Raw genomic sequence first — 21,776 nt, forward strand, 5'->3', positions numbered from 1 at the left:
AATAGTCAAAGGTGGATGGCCCACGTGTTGCCTGTGGAGGATTCAAGATTAGCACTACATTTACGCAATACGAGTGTTTGGAAATTCCCGCCACAAACTTCTAGCACTTGCCGAGGGGAGTAAGTAGAAATTTTGAATAGGAAACGTACCATTTCAGAGCTGCAGCTGTTTGAAAACATGTTTGTTAGGTTAGATTTGCAACAGAATATTCATGATGGGGGTAGGGGGGGGGGGGGGAGCTTATTTCGGATTGGCTGATGTCATTTGACGTCTATCCTACATCTCTGACCCGGTTCGAGCCTCATTCACGTGCCTGTGCCTGTGTGTTAGAGCAACATGATTGAGTACACGTTTCCAGAACACACCAACGTGATGCATCTGTATGGCGAAATGGTAATGGAAGAGCTGCTGGTCGCTGTTACCAAGATCGTTATCCACAGCGTTCGACTCCATCGCATACCCTTTTCGCTGCAATTACGCAACGGATTCGAGAAAAGATACCTTCACTGCCAGCAGGCGTGGCTCTGGTGCTCCAGGGAGACGCCACTCGTCCAAGCTGGAAGAGACCGAACTGCAATACGTTGAACAGTATTTATGGAAACTGATTAACTATCTTTTTTTCTTTGTTATTAATTAGTGGAATTCTGGCACATGTATGTACTGCAGCACTCCTAGTAAATTACTTGTGATAGTGCCTGCGTTACCAACATGTTCTCAATGTTATGTACTCACTCCCCTCAACGAGTACTAGAAGTTTGTAACGCCTTGCACACACAACTAAAAACCTTTTGTATCACCTCAGTTCCGAGAGTTCCGGAACCTGTACAGAAAATTGGAACAGAGAGCAACATAAACATCATTTTCGCCCTTTTTACTGCTCATGAAAACCGCACATTGCTTGTTGTACCACCATACAGCGAGACCTTCAGAGGTGCTGGTCCAGCACAGCGGTACCTCTAATACCCAGTAGTCCGCTTGCACTGATACATGCCTGTAATCGTCGTGGCATACCCACAACTTCATCAAGGCACTGTTGGTCCAGATTGCACCACTCCTCAACGGCGATTCGGTGTAAGTCCCTCAGTGGTTGGTAGGTCAAGTCGTCAGTAAACAGCCCTTTTCAATCCCAGACATATTCGATAGGGTTCATGTCTGGAGAACATGCTGGCCACTCTAGTCGACTGATGTCGTTATCCTGAGGAAAGTCATTCACAAGCTGTGCACCATGGGGACGCTGCGCCTGCTACACGGACGTCTGAGTCACAGCTCTTGTACAAGATAAGTAATTTAAGTAGTAATAAACTGTTTTTTAACACTTTAAACTAATTTATTACGTTAATTATAGTGCTCTGCAAGCATACCATTAAAGGTTTTTGTCTTACTCGCGTATTTTCACAGTAATCACGTAAAGTTCATTTTGTTTACATATCGCGGCCAGGCCGAACTTTTGAGTTTTCAGATTAAACTTCATACCGCAATCTTAAGTGCATTTACTGATAGTTTAGTGTGCTAAATACGTTTGCTGCCCATTTATATCTGTAGAGTATCGTCATCTCTTAAGTAATTTCCAGTAAAAAACTTCTGAACCACTGTTTACATAGTCGCGAGTAGGCCTAATTTTTCGTACACGTATTTTCATTGTTTTCCGGTAACTTAATTGTCTTTCTGTCACTAAAATAGATTTGTACCATGAGTGTAAAGTGCCTGACGTGCCGTAGGATCGTTAGCTCCGGGGTCTGGTGTGATGGATGTAGTAACTTTTTTCATTGGGGCGACTGTAGTGGCGTGGGAATTGGGAAAATGAGCGAGACTCATCAGTGGTTCTGTAGGCTATGCAGTAGAGATAGGAAGATTGTGGAACAGGAGGGGAAAATTGCTGCCCTTCAGGCTGAGTTAGATGAGGCTAGGCGAGAACTGGGCAGGTTAAGGGGGGAGAAGGGTAAACAGGGGTGGGAAGTGGCAACAGGCATGAGGAACAGGCCAAGAAATTCTTCTGACCGCTTTGTTATTAATGTACAAAATAGGTTTGACCTGTTGCCTCAGTCAGAAACTGATGAGCCTCTCACAGAAGTAGATGTACACAGGGCTCAACAAGCTTTCAGCAGCAAATTGATTAAGAATGTAGGGAAGTCTGCAAAGAGAAAGAAAGTCTTGTTGCTAGGTAGTTCGCATGCTAGGGGTGTGGGCCAACTTCTGCAGGATGAATTAGGGTTGGATTACCAGGTCACAAGTTTTTTCAAACCTAGTGCTGAACTTGGGCAGGTTACAGAGGATTTAGGTTCACTATGTAAAGGTTTTACTAAGGAAGACACCGTGGTTATTGTGGGTGGGCCGGGCAACAGTATTGACAGAGATCCGGGGTACAGCATAGAGTGTGACCTGGCAAAGATTGCATCGGCATCGAATCATACCAGTGTTGGGTTTGTGTCGGTTCTGGAGCGCCACGACCGACCTCATTTGACCTCTTCTGTCAGGAGAGTTAATTTGGAGTTGGAACGGCTACTTGGATCTGATGCGGGGTCACACATTGGTGTGGTTCGTGTTGATTCACTCTGTAGGTGGGACTATACTAGACATGGCCTACACCTCAACAGGAAAGGGAAGGGTAAACTGGCTGGGCTGATAGCAGGAAATTTAAAGGGGGGAGGAACTACATCTCATGGTGGAAACTCTTTTTTAGTGTAAGATCAGTGTCCAGTGGGAAACTCAGCCATGCAAGTACTAAAGATGTCAAAAAAGTTCAAGATAGTTGCAAAAGTAAAATGAAAAATGTTAGTATATTTCATCAAAATATTGGGGGATTGAACAATAAAATTGATGAGCTTCTGCTTTGTTTAGAAGATATAGAAACTGAGAATGTAATAGATGTACTATGCCTGTCTGAGCATCACATTGTCACTGATATGCAAAAGGTTAGCATCAATGGGTACAAATTAGCTGCACATGTAAGTAGAGATAATATGATGAGAGGAGGAGTTGCCATATATGTCAAAAGCTTCCACAGTGCAAAAAATTTAGAAACTAAAAAATTTTGTGTAGAGCAACATATGGAAGCATGTGCCACTGAACTTAAACTAAAGGATGGCACTTTCATAATTGTAACAGTGTATAGGTCCCCCTCAGGGAATTTCCAGCTATTTCTGGAAAACTTGGATGCTTTGTTGTGCTATCTGTCAGACAGGGGGAAGCAAATTATCATTTGTGGGGATTTCAATGTTGATTCCCTGAAAGAGTGTAATAGGAAGAATGACCTTTTAGTATTACTCAGTTCTTTCAATTTGAGCTCCGTCATTGATTTTCCTACTCGGATAACAAAGAACAGCAGTACATTGATAGATAACTTTTTTATAGACCAAGATAAGTTTAAGGACATAAATGCTTATCCTGTTGAGAATGGTCTTTCAGATCATAGTGCACAGCTTGTTACAGTACATGACATAGCTCCATGCAGTATAATAAATCAGACTTTCAAAGCAGTGCGTTCAATTAACAATATAAATATTGCAAACTTTAGGGAAAGCCTACAGCAGCTAGACTGGGATGAAGTGTATAAGGAACCCGATGCAAACTTGAAATATAACTTATTTCACAATACATTTTTAAGGGTATTTGAAAATTGTTTTCCCAAGAAAATAGTTAAACATAATTCCAAGAAAACATATAAAAAACCTTGGCTAACTAAAGGAATAAGAATATCTTGCAACCGCAAAAGAGAACTGTATCTAACAGCAAGATGGAGTACTGACCCCGAAATTGTTCAATATTATAAAAACTATTGTGCGGTACTAAGAAAAGTTATTAAAAAGTCCAGAAGCATGTGTATCATGTCTGAGATCAGTAACTCTGATAATAAAATTAAAGCAATTTGGAATATTATTGAAAGGGAAACAGGGCAACCAAGAGCACAGGAAGACTTTAGTGCAATAAAATTGAATGACAAGTGCACTAACAAACAATCAGAAATTGAAAATATTTTGAATAATCATTTTTTAAATGTTGTGGAGAAAATAGGATCTAGATCTTCACTAGAAGAGGCAAGGCTATTAATAGAAGAGGCCATACCTGCACAGTTTGAAACAGCTGTAATTCCACCAACCTCTCCCTCTGAAATCAGTAAAATAATAAACTCACTGAAAAGTAAAAGCTCTTACGGAATTGATGGCATTTCCAGCAAAGTACTTAAAGCTTGTTCCCCACAGATAAGTAGAATTCTCAGCCACGTATGTAATAGCTCTTTGGAGCAGGGTGTTTTCCCTGATAGACTGAAATATGCCATTGTAAAACCATTGCATAAAAAGGGGGATATGTCGGATGTCAACAACTACCGCCCAATCTCTCTTCTGACAGCTCTATCAAAAATTTTTGAGAAAGTAATGTATTCAAGAGTAGCCTCCCATATTTGTAAAGATAAAGTACTAACAAAATGTCAGTTTGGTTTTCAGAAAGGCTTTTCAACAGAAAATGCTATATATGCTTTCACTGATCAAATATTAAATGCTCTGAATAACCGGACATCACCCACTGGTATTTTTTGTGATCTCTCAAAGGCCTTTGATTGTGTAAATCATGGAATTCTTTTAGATAAGCTAAATCATTATGGTTTGAGTGGGGCAGTGCACAAATGGTTTAATTCATACTTAACTGGAAGAATGCAGAAAGTTGAAATAAGTGGTTCGTGTAATGTTAAAACAGCTGATTCCTCAAACTGGGGTGCTATCAAGCACGGGGTCCCACAGGGTTCGGTCTTAGGTCCTTTACTGTTCTTGATATACATTAATGACTTACCATTCCACATTGATGAAGATGCAAAGTTAGTTCTTTTTGCTGATGATACAAGTATAGTAATAACATCCAAAAACCAAGAACTAAGTGATGTAATTGTAAATGATGTTTTTCACAAAATTATTAAGTGGTTCTCAGCAAACGGACTCTCTTTAAATTTTGATAAAACACAGTATATACAGTTCCGTACAGTAAATGGCAAAACTCCAGTAATAAATATAGAATTTGAACAGAAGTCTGTAGCTAAGGTAGAATTTTCAAAATTTTTAGGTGTGTCCATTGATGAGAGGTTAAACTGGAAGCAACACATTGATGGTCTGCTGAAACGTCTGAGTTCAGCTACGTATGCTATTAGGGTTATTGCAAATTTTGGTGATAAGAATCTCAGTAAATTAGCTTACTATGCCTACTTTCATTCACTGCTTTCGTATGGCATCATATTCTGGGGTAATTCATCGTTGAGTAGAAAAGTATTCATTGCACAAAAACGTGTAATCAGAATAATTGCTGGAGCCCACCCACGGTCATCCTGCAGACATCTATTTAAGGATCTAGGGATCCTCACAGTAACCTCACAGTATATATATTCCCTTATGAAATTTGTTGATAATAATCCAACCCAATTCAAAAGTAATAGCAGTGTGCATACCTATAACACCAGGAGAAAGGATGATCTTCACTATGCAGGGTTAAATCTGACTTTGGCACAGAAAGGGGTAAATTATGCTGCCACAAAAGTCTTTGGGCACCTACCAAACAGCATCAAAAGCCTGACAGATAGCCAACTAACATTTAAAAATAAATTAAAAGAATTTCTAGATGACAACTCCTTCTACTCATTGGCTGAATTTTTAGATATAAAGTAAGTAAAAAAAAAAAAAAAAAAAAAAAAAAAAAAAAAAAAAAAACCTTAATCATTAGTGTCATGCAATATTTTGTGTAATGTAATTTCTTGTACAGACATCTTTTATTAACCTGACACGTTCCACATCATTACGAAGTGTCGTATTCATGATCTATGGAACAAGTATTAATCTAATCTAATCTAATCTAATCTGTAGTCCATGAAGACGAATGCCTCCCCAATATGCTGCCGATATGGTACACTATCATCCGGAGGATGGCATTCACGTATCGTACAGAAGTTAGGGCGCCTTCCATGACTACCAGCAGCATACGTCGGCCCCACATAATGCCACACCAAAACAGCAGTGAACCTCCACCATGCTGCACTCTCTAGACAGTGTGTCTAAGGCTTTCAGCCTGACCGGGCTACCTCCAAACACGTCTCGGACGATTGTCATCGGTGAAGAGAACGCCAATCCTGAGCAGTCCATTCGGTATGTTGTTGGAGTCATCTGTACCGCGCTGCATGGTGTCGTGGTTGCAAATATGGACCTAGCCATGGACATCAGGAGTGAAGTTGGGCGTCATGGATCCTATTGCGCGCAGTTTAACACGACATCTTGTTATTGCACGAAATTCAACATGGTGGCGATGCTGTCAGGGTTCCTCCGAGCCATAATCCGCGTAGTTAGCGGTCATGCACTGCAGTAGTAGTTCTTGGGCGGCATAAGCGAGGCATGTCATCTGTCTCTCTGTATCTCCTCCATGTCCAAACAACATCGCTTTGGTTCACTCCGAAACACCTGGACATTTCCATTGTTGAGAGCCCTTCCTGGCACACGGTAACAATGCGGACTCAATCGAACAGCGGTATTGACCGTCTAGGCATGGTTGAAGTACAGACAGCACGAGCTGTGTACCTCCTTCCTGGTGGAATGACTGGAACTGATCGACTGTCGGACCCCCTCCGTCTAATATGCGCTGCTCATGCATGGTTGTTTACATCTTTGGGTGTTTTTCAAAATGTGTTTGAATTCCTAAGGGATCGAATATTGAGGTCATCAGTCCCTAGACTTACACACTATTTAAACTATAAGCGATGAAAATAACATCAAAGAAGAATTAAAGGAGCTACAACACACTTTTCGTGCCAACGGCTATGATGACAATATCATAATAAAGGTAGCTAAAACCAAAGCGAGCAGCACACGAGAGGAAGGCAAAGAAGAGAAGCTTCCACTGGTACCATATGTAAAAGGCGTCAGTGAACGGGTAGGCAACGTCCTCCGCCGACGAGGTTTCCAACCGATTTTTCTAACCAGTCACAGGATCCACGAAATGATAGGTTCCACCAAGGATGTAGTCAACAACCTTAGCACTGCAGGTGTTTACGAACTACGGTGTGAGTGCGGAGCTACCTACATAGGAGAAAAAGGGAAACCTGTCAGCTTACGAGTAGCAGAACACGAACGCAATATACGATTACAACAACATAATAAATCGGCGATAGCGGAACACCACCGTGACTGTGGACAACCTATCGGGTTCCAGGAAGGCAGAGTACTGGCGAAAGAATCGTGGATGCGAGAACGCAAAATACGGGAGGCGATCTAAATTATTAAACAGCCTGACAACTTCAACAGAGAAGATGGTTACAAACTCCCGGCGTCCTGGATGCCGGCCATCCCAGTCCAACGGGCCCCGAGCGGTCACGGGGCAGAAGCTACACGGCACACGGAAGTATCTGCACAAACAGCTGTAGAGCAACTGTCAGTCCACTTCTGCGCACACCAGGAGGAAAACTTGCCGACCAGAAGCCGAACGCTGATTGGCGGACAGCCACCAATCGTTGACGACATGGACATCCACGAATAGCCTTCTTCCTTAAGTCATTACTAGCCAATCCTATTAGAGGGCCAAACAAGTTTACAACAGTGACGTCAGACATCGATAGTCTGTAACAAATAGAAGCACCTGTTCCCATGCAAAACCAGTCGTGCACTGAGGAAGGCAGTTGCAACGAGGCCGAAACGTCGGTTTTAGTTTATTATTATTTTTAGTTATTTGGCAGTGACGCAGCATAATACCCAGAACAATTTTAATCACTATGACACCGGCCACGGAAGCCTACGTTCTTATTCAAACTAAGTTATGCTGAGAAGAATACACACACCCATGCATGAGGGAGGATTCGAACCTCCGGCGGAAGAGGCCGCGCAATCCGTGACTGGCGCCTGAAACCGCGCGGCCACTAGGCGGTGCTGGGCGGGTTTAGTTTCGTCTCTGAACCGTCAAAGGGGCTGTGTCTGTCATACAATATCCACAGTCAATGTCTGTCTTCAGAAGTTCTGGGAACCGCGGTGATGCAAAAAAATTTTTGATGTGTGTATATTCTGCAAGGTGAAAGATGCATTGGAAGACGGGCAAAAAGGTGGAAGGACCAAATGTAGCTGCAACAGGCCGAACAAGGGCTAACGCATGACGGAATGAGGAGGAGAAGAAGAAGAAGAAGAAGAAGAGGAGGAGGAAGGAAGAAGGAGAAGGCAAGTTTTCTGATTTTTACGGGGATCTTTAGGGAAATTCTGGCGGCATGTGGTACACCAATGACTGCATAAGGCTGTGTGTTAGCCAGCTGGTGGACTCACCGCAGCGAGTGAGATGATGGTGATGTAGAAGCCGAACTTGAGCGGCGAGGAGTCGGTGTTGCGGCTGTTGCGGCCGTCCCAGAGGCCCATGCAGAGCAGCACCAGCACGGCCGTGGCGACGGTCTCCACCAGCAGCGCCTGCAGCGGCGTCAGCGGCGCCGCGGGGACCGTCGTGCACTCGCACGCCACGCTGGCCGGCGTCGCCACCTGCGCAGCCAGCCAGTCACCAACACACTCACAATCACACACGGTCCCATCGCCAAGACTGGAAGACATTTTGTAAAACACACCTTGCAAATGTGTCTACGTGGTGGCTCATTCATCACAATGTCCGGCTTGAGCTAATTTACGTTGATCAATTATATACAACATACATAATGGTCATATAATAATTCATATTATCTCAATCGTCTAGTCACTTCAGTATGTTAACTGTAAATTGGACGATCGGATCCCTAGAACTGAATCGGTAGAAGGCGGAAGTGTCACGTCTGAGTTAACCATTGTTGTCTGTTCCGTATTCACTCTATTTTATACTGCTTCCTTTCCTACTGATAAATATACGTAGTTGTTGCAATTAAGATGTTGATTAAACATTTCAATACCTGAGACAATTTTAGTTTCGATTACCAACATACACTCCTGGAAATTGAAATAAGAACACCGTGAATTCATTGTCCCAGGAAGGGGAAACTTTATTGACACATTCCTGGGGTCAGATACATCACATGATCACACTGACAGAACCTCAGGCACATAGACACATGCAACAGAGCATGCACAATGTCGGCACTAGTACAGTGTATATCCACCTTTCGCAGCAATGCAGGCTGCTATTCTCCCATGGAGACTATCGTAGAGATGCTGGATGTAGTCCTGTGGAACGGCTTGCCATGCCAGTTGGCATGCCATGCCTCAGTTGGACCAGCGTTCGTGCTGGACGTGCAGACCGCGTGAGACGACGCTTCATCCAGTCCCAAACATGCTCAATGGGGGACAGATCCGGAGATCTTGCTGGCCAGGGTAGTTGACTTACACCTTCTAGAGCACGTTGGGTGGCACGGGATACATGCGGACGTGCATTGTCCTGTTGGAACAGCAAGTTCCCTTGCCGGTCTAGGAATGGTAGAACGATAGGTTCGATGACGGTTTGGATGTACCGTGCACTATTCAGTGTCCCCTCGACGATCACCAGAGGTGTACGGCCAGTGTAGGAGATCGCTCCCCACACCGTGATGCCAGGTGTTGGCCCTGTGTGCCTCGTCGTATGCAGTCCTGATTGTGGCGCTCACCTGCACGGCGCCAAACACGCATACGACCATCATTGGCACCAAGGCAGAAGCGACTCTCATCGCTGAAGACGCCACGTCTCCATTCGTCCCTCTATTCACGCCTGTCGCGACGCCACTGGAGGCGGGCTGCACGATGTTGGGGCGTGAGCGGAAGACGGCCTAACGGTGTGCGGGACCGTAGCCCAGCTTCATGGAGACAGTTGCGAATGGTCCTCGCCGATACCCCAGGAGAAAACAGTGTCCCTAATTTGCTGGGAAGTGGCGGTGCGGTCCCCTACGGCACTGCGTAGGATCCTACGGTCTTGGCGTGCATCCGTGCGTCGCTGCGGTCCGGTCCCAGGTCGACGGGCACGTGCACCTTCCGCCGACTACTGGCGACAACATCGATGTACTGTGGAGAACTCACGCCCCACGTGTTGAGCAATTCGGCGGTACGTCCACCCGGCCTCCCGCATGCCCACTATACGCCCTCGCTCAAAGTCCGTCAGCTGCACATGCGGTTCACGTCCACGCTGTCGCGGCATGCTACCAGTGTTAAAGATTGCGATGGAGCTCCGTATGCCACGGCAAACTGCCTGACACTGACGGCGGCGGTGCACAAATGCTGCGCAGCTAGCGCCATTCGACGGCCAACACCGCGATTCCTGGTGTGTCCGCTGTGCCGTGCGTGTGATCATTGCTTGTACAGCCCTCTCGCAGTGTCCGGAGCAAGTATGGTGGGTCTGACACACCGGTGTCAATGTGTTCTTTTTTCCATTTCCAGGAGTGTATTTTTACCGATTTTTACCTCCTTTGGTGACTTACGTTCTTGTGCGGAAGGATGAAGAACATGTTAAGGAGGGTGTACTAGTGGAGGCAGGCCTGTTTATTGTTGCTATTCCCCCTCACCCTCCACCACCCCCGTGGCTCCTCACCCCGTGGTGGTATTCGTCGAAGCCGGGCTTGCTTCCCCCTTTCCCCAAAACTTTCTCTAGCAAACGGCCCCCCTTCACCTTACAGTTCGCTTGTTGTTTAAATATTCACATTACTAGTTTCAGCAAATCATGACCATCTTCGAATGCGAATATTAATCAGTAAACACTCTCGTGGTCATACAGGGTAACAATTACTGAACTATATGAAATAAAATTTTCTTAACTTCTGAACGGTTTGAGTTAGGACGTTCTAGCTGTACGGTTGGACGCGGGGCATGATGGGAATTAGTAAGCGAATGCATGATTTAGTTTAGCGACGAAGCTCACTTACATTTGGGCGGGTTCGTCAATAAGCAAAACTGCGGGACTTAGAGTCATCACTCTCAACGGGTGATTGTACTGTGTGCAATGTCCATTCACGTAATAATCGGTGCATTGTGACTACCGAACGACACGTGAAGGTTTGGGAAGATGATTTCATCCCCATTATCCAAAGTGACGCTGATTTCGACAAGATGTGGTTCATGCAAGACGGACCTCGACCCCATCGAAGCAGGGGAGTGTTTGACGGCCTGGAGGAGCACTTTGTGAACCGCTTTCTGCCTCTGGGATACCGAGAGGCCACTGGCATGGGCCTCGATTGACCGCCACTTTCTCGGGACCTAAACGCCCTCTTTGTGGGGGTGTACAGCAATAACCCCTAAACCATTGCTAAGGCTCAAACCAACCATTGAGGAGGTAATCTACAGCATCGATGTTCAGCCACTTCAGGGAGTCATGCAGAATTTCGCTATTCGTCTGCGCCACATCGTCGCCAATGATGACAGGCGTATCGAACAAATCATAACCTAAATCAGAATATCTGTAGTGACGTTTACATGTTGAATAAAGTGTCCGCACAAAGTAACTTGTAACTAATTTCCGATTTTTTAATTATAGTTCAATAATTGTTACCCTGTATATAAACTCTAGTTATATGCGTACTGATCATCATGGACATGGTATAAAATATTTCTATAAAATGTACGTCATACCATTACGTGGTAAAACATACAGAAATTAAATTATTACCATGTGCTCTTTATATTGCATTTGTGGAAGACAGAGGTACAGGAAGCTGAAGGTGGTAAGGTGTGTTGGGTGGACTAAGGATACAGGTGAAGTGCGTCGGTAAACAGCGCACTCTGTATCAAATGCGTCAAATGGCTCTGAGCACTATAGGATTTAACATCGGAGGTCATCAGAACTACTGAACTGATGTGCCTAGAACCGCTACGCCGTCGCGGCCGGCGAACTCTGTATCAATTTATATTTGCTGTTTGTAACTTTTACTTCTAATAACTTAAAAGCACAACCAATCTTAAAAATAAAGGTCATAAAATTTTGAAACTAGCACTATAAAAACATATATGAATATGCCAATGACTGTCGTATCATAAGGTCATACTCCACATAGGCTCTTTTTATCCAAGTTAATACTGAAAGCTATTTACTTTAAAAATGTGATATATGAAAGCCACCAAGATATAATAACCACATGTGTAAATACTCTTCGATTTTGGCATAACAAATTACTATATGAACGTGTATAAGGTAGCATGCTTCCATTTGGCAATGCCAGTTTTTAAGCATACACATAAGGCATCTCCTTACAGCAAATGGATTAGGAGCACTAGATGCACGAATGTGATTACAGTATGTACATCATAATTCTTTTTATACGAAAAAATTCGTTCATTTTGAATTACAGCTAGTTTGATAGCAGTTAGATATTTAATATGTTGTGTAAAATACTTTCGTTCAATTATCCTCAAAAATTAAAAAGAAAACAACTATTGACAGTGTCAAGGTGACTTTCCTGGGTTTTAGTTGTTGAGGTACATGAGACATTGACAGATGGACTCAAGCATGTTAGTGCGTTTTAATACTAGGATAGCGTTTTTATTGGGGGGGGGGGGGCTACCGGCGTAGAACAGCTAAGGTCTTAACTGACCAAGTAAATCGTGATTTAAAGTTGACTTTTTCTAGGGAAAGCACGCCGTGTTTCTCGAAACTAGTTGAGGCACTGGAGCCTAACGCTACTAGTAGGAGGTTAACATTACGATGGATAACGACAGAGAGCCTCGAGCACCTCTAAAAGAGAAAGTAAGGTATTGGAAAGAGAAAATGAGCGATTATTACGCCCCTCACTCACCCTTTTTTTTAAAGGACGTTGGGAAGAGTTACTAACACAGTTAGTCTCGCTAGTTGAAAATTAAATCTTTTTCGCCACGTCGTTACGGCAAGAAGGGAAAGGAAGATTAGGGTTTACCGTTCCCTCCACATCAAAATCATTAGAGACGGAGCACAGCCTCGGACATTTTAAACGATGAGGAACGAAATCGGCCGTACCCCTTCAAAGGAAGCATCCCCGCACTTGCCCGAAGCGATTTAGGGAAATGACTGGCTAGGATGACTATAGAGAAGAATGCGTTCTCCAGCGTGCTCTGTATCCGCTACAGCCTCTGTTAGGTCAGATGACAAGCACTTATTAAATCATAAGCGGTTAAAAAACTGGCATTGTTTTAGAAAATGGGGCACGGTCAGTGAATGAGAGCAAAGTGGTGTGAGGTCACCGTTAACAAATGACTATGACTGAACATACTGTGCCCTGAATGTAGTCTAGTTAAAATTATCTTTCCTACTTCTATATGTATATACACACTCAACAAGCCACCGAACCATGCATGGCAGATGCTGCCACGTACCATTACAATAATTTCCTTTTCCGTTCCACTTGCAAGTAGAGCGAGCGAAAAATGGCTATCTACAAGAGTATGTACGAAGTTTCTCGCATATAATCTTCGTCATCCTTACGCGGACGCACGTCGGCGGCTGTAGAACCGATATGCGATCGGATTCAAATGTCGGTTCTTTAAATTCTCGCAGCAGTGCCTCGCGAAGAGACCATAGTCTTCCCACCAGGAATTCCCATTTGAGTTCAGGAAGCATTTCCGCAATTGCGAGCTGGTAGAATCTACCTACAACAAATCTAGCAGCACGCTTCTGAATTGCTTCGATGTCTTCCTTTAATCGGAGCTGATAGGGATCGAAAACACTGCCGCAGTACTCACGAATTGATCGCGCTAGTGTCCTACACGCCGTCTCGTTTACAGATGAGCTACACTTCCCAAAATTCTCCCAATAAAACGTATTCTCTGCTACCAGCCTGACGTGCTCATTCCGTTTCATATCGCGACAAGATCGACGAGGGAAGTCCCCATGGAGGGACGACATTTGTGAAGAGACTCGGCCGAACAGGTAGCGGGCGGTCTACAGGGACACCAAACAGGTAGCACACCGCAGTTCAGTACTGCATCGTCACATCACTGCCGTCACACAGGAGTGCAAAACGATCGCTCCAACGCATCAGACAAAAAGCATGGGATTTACACAAGAACCGACCGATGCTGCAGGAATTTTTCTATGAGAACATCATTTGATAATGAATGGTAGGAGCAAAATTTTACTTGCAGGTGACGACAGAGGACCAAATGATAGGATACTGGTGTTCGCCAGCGAACCTGTTTAACAGAATGCAATTCGTTCTTTGTCGATAGAACGTTCAAAAGCTCCAGCAAGCAGTTTTGACAGTTATTTATTGTTCATGCCGATATTTCTAGTTCTGAGGAGGAAACAAACACAGTTCCAACAATATACGCCTTGCTACCCAATAAAAAGTGAGAAACGTACGATCGCTTTTTCACAACTGTTGAGAGCAACGTTCCTGGATGAAATCCCACAGCTGTCATCCAATCAGAAACACATTCGTTTCCTGATACAAAGATTAATGGCTGCAACTACCATGTCAATCAGTGCTTGTGGAGGCAAGTGCAGAATTGCGGCCTTGTTGCTGCCTACAAGGAAAACGAAGAAATTCGTTTTCACATACGATTCTCCTGGACATGTTAGATGTTGGGTGGCTATGCGTTCAGGAGAGCACGCCAGATAATGAAAAACTGCAGGATTTTTACGACTATTTAGTTGAACAATGGCTGGATAATGAATACATGCCAAGAGATATATGGAACTGCGCAGGAAGGCGTTACCGCTCCAACAATGTTTCAGATGGGTGGAATCGGAGGATAAATACCTTAATTTCGAAAGTTCATCCAACTTTTTACTCCTTAGTAAAAACTCTCAGAGAAGAAGCAGGATATCATGTGCACCGACTAGTTTTAAATCAAGGTGGAAAAAGAAGAAAGACGTTCGCAATTAAGACAGATGAGGTAGTTCCTAAGATCCCTTACAAGACTCCAAGTTGACGGCAATATAAAATCATTTCTTACTTGCGTGGCTTATGCAAAGAAATTACAATGAAAAGGAAATGGCTGGAGATACAGCAACACCCGTAAATATTAAAAAGAGATTCAGCTGACGCCGATAGCCCTATTGTAAAAATTGTAAATAAATAGTCATCCTGTAAATATTGCAAAGAAATATAATGCAGGACGAAGAGAGACTACGTACTCGTGGTGTTTCCTGGAAACAGCATAAAGTCGGCGAAATGTCTCTTGCAAATTGTAAAAGATTCACTAGTGAAGTCTGAAAAGTCACAGCTTTTCTAACAATCACAATCAGCATTTTTGTGTAGAGAATTTTAGAAACAACGTCTGTTTGAGTGGACGATGAATACATCTTGTTTGAATACATAAATTGCATTCCTTAACGATAATTGCTAGCAGGACTCACATTAGACCTCAGTACACTTCCCGGCGTGGTACGGGAAAATTGAAATTTATTTCGAAATAATTAATGAAAAAGTTTCTACCGAGAACCAAATTCAACAGCTGGCTCCTTTTAATATGTGATAAAAGGTTGCCACTCCTATCATATCAGATTTGGGTGAGGGATTGAAAGATGGAAAACATTTTCGGTTTTTATAGTTTCTGTAAAATACATCGTTAAGTATGAGGCAGAGCGAAAATTATGCCCTATGTAAGATTAATCAGAACAAAAATTTCAATGAAAAAGGTCTTACGCATAACTGTGCTGCAACTAATGGTTGACATGATATCGCGGGGGAAAAATCATGTCCGATTTATAATTTGACTAAGGCTACTCTTCCTTGCCCTAAAAATTCTGAAATAATGTAATCTGGCTGCACTGGAGGAGTGTGAACGTCCCTTGGCAGCTGCCCAGGTCGGCACAAGCCGAGCGCTCAGTCGCACCAAGCGGCAGCAGGTAGTGGCCGAGCAGGTAGTGGCGCAGGATGTGCGACACACCCTGTGGTGGTCCCTTAGCATCCCGAATTTCTCATAATTATCGCCACATTCCAGTTTCTCACGTCGCTTCTCACAAGTGTCTACAACTCGCTCGCACTGGAAAAGGATGGGGAAGGAAATCAGCCGTGATCTTTTAAAAGAATCGTACCGGAAATTTCCTGAAGCGATTTAGGAATATCACGGAAAACCTTAATACGGATGCCCGGTCGGAGATCTAAACCGCCCTCTTCCCGAATGAGAGTCCTGTACGCTAGCCAAGTTTCACGGTAGCATTTTTGGGCAGAGGGCATTGCTCTCACGACACCCGCAGCCAAAATCGACCGGATATCCGGTGTCTTTCAGCAATGAGTCTCCAAGACTTCGTCGGTTGCGCAGCAGCGACGCACCAGCAGCAGGCCGAAGCCGAGCACGGCGCCCACGCCCTCAGCCACCAGGTACACCAGGGCGGCCGCCACGTTCAAGTCACCGCGCAGCACCGCACACAGCGTCACCGAAGGGTTCAGGTGCGCCACCGATATGTGGCCAACGATCTGAGGAAGAACAAAAAACATTCTAAAAAAAAGACATGAAAACCGTACACTACACGCCATTAAAATTGCTACACCAAGAAGAAATGCATATGATAATCGGGTATTCACTGGACAAATATATTACACTAGAACTGACATGTGATTACATTTTCACGCAATTTGGGTGCATAGATCCTAAGAAATCAGTACCGTAATAAAGGCCTTGATAGGACTGGGCGTTGAGTCAAACAGAGCTTGGATGGCGTGTACAAGTACAGCTGCCCATGCAGCTTCAACACGATACCACAGTTCATCAAGGGTAGTGACTGGCGTATTGTGACGTGTCAGTTGCTAGGCCACCATCGACCAGACGTTTACAGTTAGTGAGAGGTCTGGAGAATGTGCTGGCCAAGGCAGCAGTCGAAGATTTTCTGTATCCAGAAAGGCCCGTACAGGACCTGCAACATGCGGTCGTGCATTATCCTGCTGCAATTTAGGGTTTCGCAGGGATCGAATGAAGGGTAGAGCCACGGGTGGTAACACATGAAATGTAACGTCCACTCTTCAAAGTGCCGTCAATACGAACAAGAGGTGACCGATACGTGTAACCAATGGCACCCTATACCATCACGCCGGGTGATACGTCAGTATAGCGATGCCGAATACACGCTTCCAATGTGCGTTCACCGCGATGTCGCAACACAGATGCGACAATCATGATACTGTAAACAGAACCTGGATTCATCCGAAAAAATGACATATGCCATTCGTCCACCCAGGTTCGTCGTTGAGTACACCATCGTAGGCGCTCCTGTCTGTGATGCAACGTCAAGGGTAACCGCAGCCATGGTCTCCGAGCTGATAGTCCATGCTGCTGGATACGTAGTCGAACTGTTCGTGCAGTTGGTTGTTCTCTTGCAAACGTCCCCATCTGTTGACTCAGCGATCTAGACGTGGCTGCACGATCCGTTACAGACATTCGGATAAGATGACTGGCATCTCGACTGCTAGTGATACGAGGCCGTTGGGATCCAGCACGGCGTTCCGTATTACCCTCCTGAACTCACCGATTCCATACTCTGCTAACAGTCACTGGATCTCGACCAACGCGAGCAGCAGTGTCGCGATACGATAAACCGCAATCGCGGTAGGCTACAATCCGACCTTTATCAAAGTCTGAAACGTAATGGTACGCATTTCTCCTCCTTACACGAGGCATCACAACAACGTTTTACCAGGCAACGACGGTCCACTGCTGTTTGTGTATGAGAAATCGTTTGGAAACTTCCCTCATGCCAGCACGCTGTAGGTGTCGCCACCGGCGCCAACCTTGTGTGAATGCTCTGAAAAGCTAACCATTTGCATATCTCAGCATCTTCTTCCTGTCGGTTAAATTTCGCGACTGTAGCGCATCATCTTCGTGATGTAGCAGTTTTAATTACCAGTAGTGTACATTGGTTAACACACTGAAGCGGCAAAGAAACAGGTATAGACATGCGAATTCAAATACAGAGATACGTAAATAGGCAGAATACAGCGCTGCGGTCTGCAACGCCTATATAAGTGTCTGGCGCAGTTTATAGATTCGTTACTGGTTCTACAATGGCAGGTTATCAGGATTTAAGTGAGTTTGAACGTGGTGTTGTGTTCTGCGCACCTGTGATGGGGTACAGTATCTCTGAGCTGACTTATGACCATAGATGTTAAGTCCCATAGTGCTCAGAGCCAAATAGCCAAAATCTCTGAGCTAGCGATGAAGTGGGGATTTTCCCGTACGACCATTTCACAAGAGAACCGAGAATATCAGGAATCGGGTAAAACATCAAATCTCCGACATCACTGCGGCCTGAAATAGATCCTGCAAGAACGGGACCAACGACGACGGAAGACAGAAGTGCAATCCTTCCGCAGATTGCCGCAGATTTCAATGATGGGCCATCAACAAGTGTCAGTTTGCGAACCATTCAATGAAACATCATCAATATGGGCTTTCGGAGCCGAAGGTTCACTCGTGTGCTCTTAGTGACTGCACGACGCTAAACTTTACGCCTCGCCTGGGCCCGACAACACCGGACTGTTGATGACTGGAAACATGTTACTTGGTCGGAAGAGACCCGTTTAAAATTTTATTGAGCGGGTAGACAACCTCATAAATCGATGGACCCTGAATGTCAGCACGGGACTGTTCAAGCTTATGGAGCCTCTGTAATGGTGAGGGCGCGTGCAGTTGCACTGACATGGGACCCCTGATACGTCTATACACGACTTTGACCGGCTTACAGACGTTAACATCTTCTTTGATCACCTGCATCCATTCATGTCCATTGTGCATTCCGACGGCCTTGGGCAATTCCAGCAAGACAACACGTTCAGAATTTCTGCAGAGTGGCTCCGGGAAGATTCCTCTGAGTTTAAACACTTCCGCTAGCTCCCAAACTCCCCAGACATGTACATTATTGAGCATATGTGAGTTTCCTTGCAACGTGCTGTTCAGAAGAGATCTCCACCCCCTCGTACTCATACGGATTTATGGACAGCCCTCCAGCACTACTTCAGACACTAGTCGAGTTCATGCTACGTCGTGTTGCGGCACTTCTGCGTGCTCGCGGGGGCCCTATACGATATTAGGCAGTAGTACCAGATTCTTTGGCTCCTCGATATTCATTTTGTAGTTTGTGAAATAATCGATTGTAATTTGGATGCAGTACCTGACTTTTCACTCACTTTGCTGTCGTTCCAGTTTTCACATTCATAATCGCGGCACAGAAATATTATCAGCTGTACGTTGCAGAATGTGGGTGGTTGCAGTAGTCTGAAAACAATATAATTCACAGCCACGTAACTCAGCAGTCAATACAATGAAAATTTTTTGCAGTGTGGTTCGATGAAGGACTGTGAAAAGTATTACAGTGTGTGTCGTTTCATGCTTTCCCGACGGATCTGTTGCAAATACACTTCTCGGGTTTGGTTCTGCATCGTATTGTGTAACTCGCACAGTATTTCATAGATGCAACTGCTCGACGTAATCAGGTGGTGGAAGCTTCTGCTGTCGCTGCTGCAAGGCGCGAGTGATCGATCCGCCGGCAAATTCGAGAAATGTATTTAGTACAGTGTGATTTACTGTAATGCTAAAAATAAATATGACCTAATTTCATTTGAAGTTAATCTCTGTGGAAGATATACAGGGTGGTCCACTGATCGTGACCGGGTCAAATATCTCACGAAATAAGCGTCAAACGAAAAAACTACAAATAACGAAACTTGTCTAGCTTGAAGGGGCAAACCACATGGCGTTATGGTTGGCCCGGTAGATGGCGCTGCTATAGGTCAAACGGATATCAACTGCGTTTTCCTAAGTAGGAACCCCCACTTTTTATTACATATTCGTGTAGTACGTAAAGAAATGTGAATGTTTTACTTGGACCACATTTTTCGCTTTGCGATTGATTGCCATGTAATAGTCACAAACAGAAAGCTCACAATTTTAGATGAACAGTAGGTAACAGATAGTTATTTAAATTGAAATACAGAACGTAGGTACGTTTGAACATTTTATTTCCGTTGTTCCAATGTGATACATGTACATTTCTGAGAACGCATGCTGTTAGAGCGTGATTACCTGTACATACCACATTAATGCAATAAATGCTCAAAATGATGTCCGTCAACCGCAATGCATTTGGCAACACGTGTAACGACATTCCTCTCAACAGCGAGTAGTTCGCCTTGCGTAATGTTCGCACGTGCATTGACAATGCGCTGAACCATGTTGTCAGGCTTTGTCGGTGGATCATGATAGCAAATATCCTTCAACTTTCCGCAAAGAAAAAAATCCGGGGACGTCAGATCCGGTGAACATGCGGGCTAAGGTATGGTGCTTCGACGACCAATCCACCTGTCATGAAATGTGCTATTCAATACCGCTTCAGCCGCACACGAGCTATGTGCCGGACATCCATCATGTTGGAAGTACATCGCCATTCTGTCATGCAGTGAAACATCTTGTAGTAACATCGGTAGAACATTACGTAGAAAATCAGCATACTTTGCATCAGCATACTCCATTTAGATTACCATCGATAAAATGGGGCCAATTATCCTTCCTCCCATAATGCCACACCATACGTTAACCCGCCAAGGTCGCTGATGTTCCACTTGTCGCAGCCATAGTGGATTTTCCGTTGCCCAATAGTGCATATTATGCCGGTTTACGTAACCGGTGTTAGTGAATGGCGTTTCGTCGCTAAATAGAACCCGTGCAAAAATCTGACATCGTCCGGTAATTTCTCTTGTGCCCAGTGGTAGAACTGTACACGACGTTCAAAGTCGTCGCGATGCAATTCCTGGTGCAGGTGTGGTCGATGTTGATGGAGCGTTCTCACACCGACGTTTTTGATATTCCCGATTCTCGCGCAATTTGTCTGCTACTGATGAGTGGATTAGCCGCGACAGCAGCCAAAACACGTAATTGGGCATCATCATTTGTTGCAGATCGTGGTTGACGTTTCACATGTGGCTGAACACTTCCTGTTTCTTTAAATAACGTAACTATCTGGCAAACGGTCCGGACACTTCGATGATGTCCTCCAGGATACCGAGCAGCATACATAGCACACGCCCATTGGGCATTTTGATCACAATAGCCATACATCAACACGATATCGACCTTTTCCGCAATTGGAAAACGGTCCTTTTTAACAGGGGTAATATATCACGAAGCAAATACCTTTCTGACTGGCGGAATGTTACGTGATACCACGTACTTATACTTTTGTGACTATTACAGCGCCATCTATCACAAGTTGTCCAACTAAAACATTCATATTTCTTTACGTACTACACGAATATGTAATAAAAAATGGGGGTTCCTATTTTAAAAAAAAACAGTTGATATCCGTTTGACCTACGGCAGCGCCATGTAGTGGGCCAGTCATAGCTCCATCTGGTTTCCCCCTTCAAGCTAGACGAATTTCGTTCTTTGTGGTTTTTTCGTTTGATGCTTATTTCGTGCGATATTTGGCCCGGTCACTATCAATGGACTATCCTGTATAAATCCGATGTATGAATCAATGGATTATGCCCATTCATGAAATCTTCAACCTTCGCACGTTTCTATACAACAAACAGCTTCTCTAATAAGATTTTTTAAAAAAATAGCGATAGAGCACAGTTCATTTGTTGGACCGCTACCCACACCCACATCTACAAACTATGATATACAGAACATAAAATCCAGTATGAGGCCTGCGATCATTTTTATGTTAATAATTGGCAACCAGTGCTGTACAATAGCAATAAAGTCATGCGATGTTCAATTGACTCTTTTGTTAGAGCAGGGCTTCCCAAACTTTTCAGCTGGCGGATACCTTCTTCAGTCGAAAATCCATGGCGGACCCTACGTCAGTCAAGAGCACAGTAACTTTAAATTTCAGAACGAAACCCATGGGAACTGAAAACTTCTTAATGCACGTGCCATGTTCCCAATTCGTCCAGCATGCAAGAAACAATATCATTAACACACGGA

At 44.3% G+C, this 21,776-nt stretch overlaps 1 protein-coding gene across 11 annotated transcripts in view; it reads right to left on the bottom strand.

Moving 5' to 3' along the window:
- The window catches only part of LOC126283962 (aquaporin-like), a 388,928-nt gene that overhangs the window by 24,382 nt on the left and 342,770 nt on the right, over positions 1-21,776 (bottom strand). For all 11 annotated transcript variants that reach the window (XM_049982418.1, XM_049982410.1, XM_049982420.1 and 8 more), the window contains 2 exons: positions 16,130-16,273; positions 8,274-8,480 (listed from right to left, as the gene is read on the bottom strand). In XM_049982418.1, the coding sequence (XP_049838375.1) occupies positions 8,274-8,480; positions 16,130-16,273 (351 nt within the window). The remainder of the gene's footprint in view (positions 1-8,273; positions 8,481-16,129; positions 16,274-21,776) is intronic.

Source organism: Schistocerca gregaria, chromosome 8 (genome assembly GCF_023897955.1).
Source record: "Schistocerca gregaria isolate iqSchGreg1 chromosome 8, iqSchGreg1.2, whole genome shotgun sequence".
In the NCBI taxonomy this organism is placed as follows: Eukaryota; Metazoa; Arthropoda; class Insecta; order Orthoptera; family Acrididae; genus Schistocerca; species Schistocerca gregaria.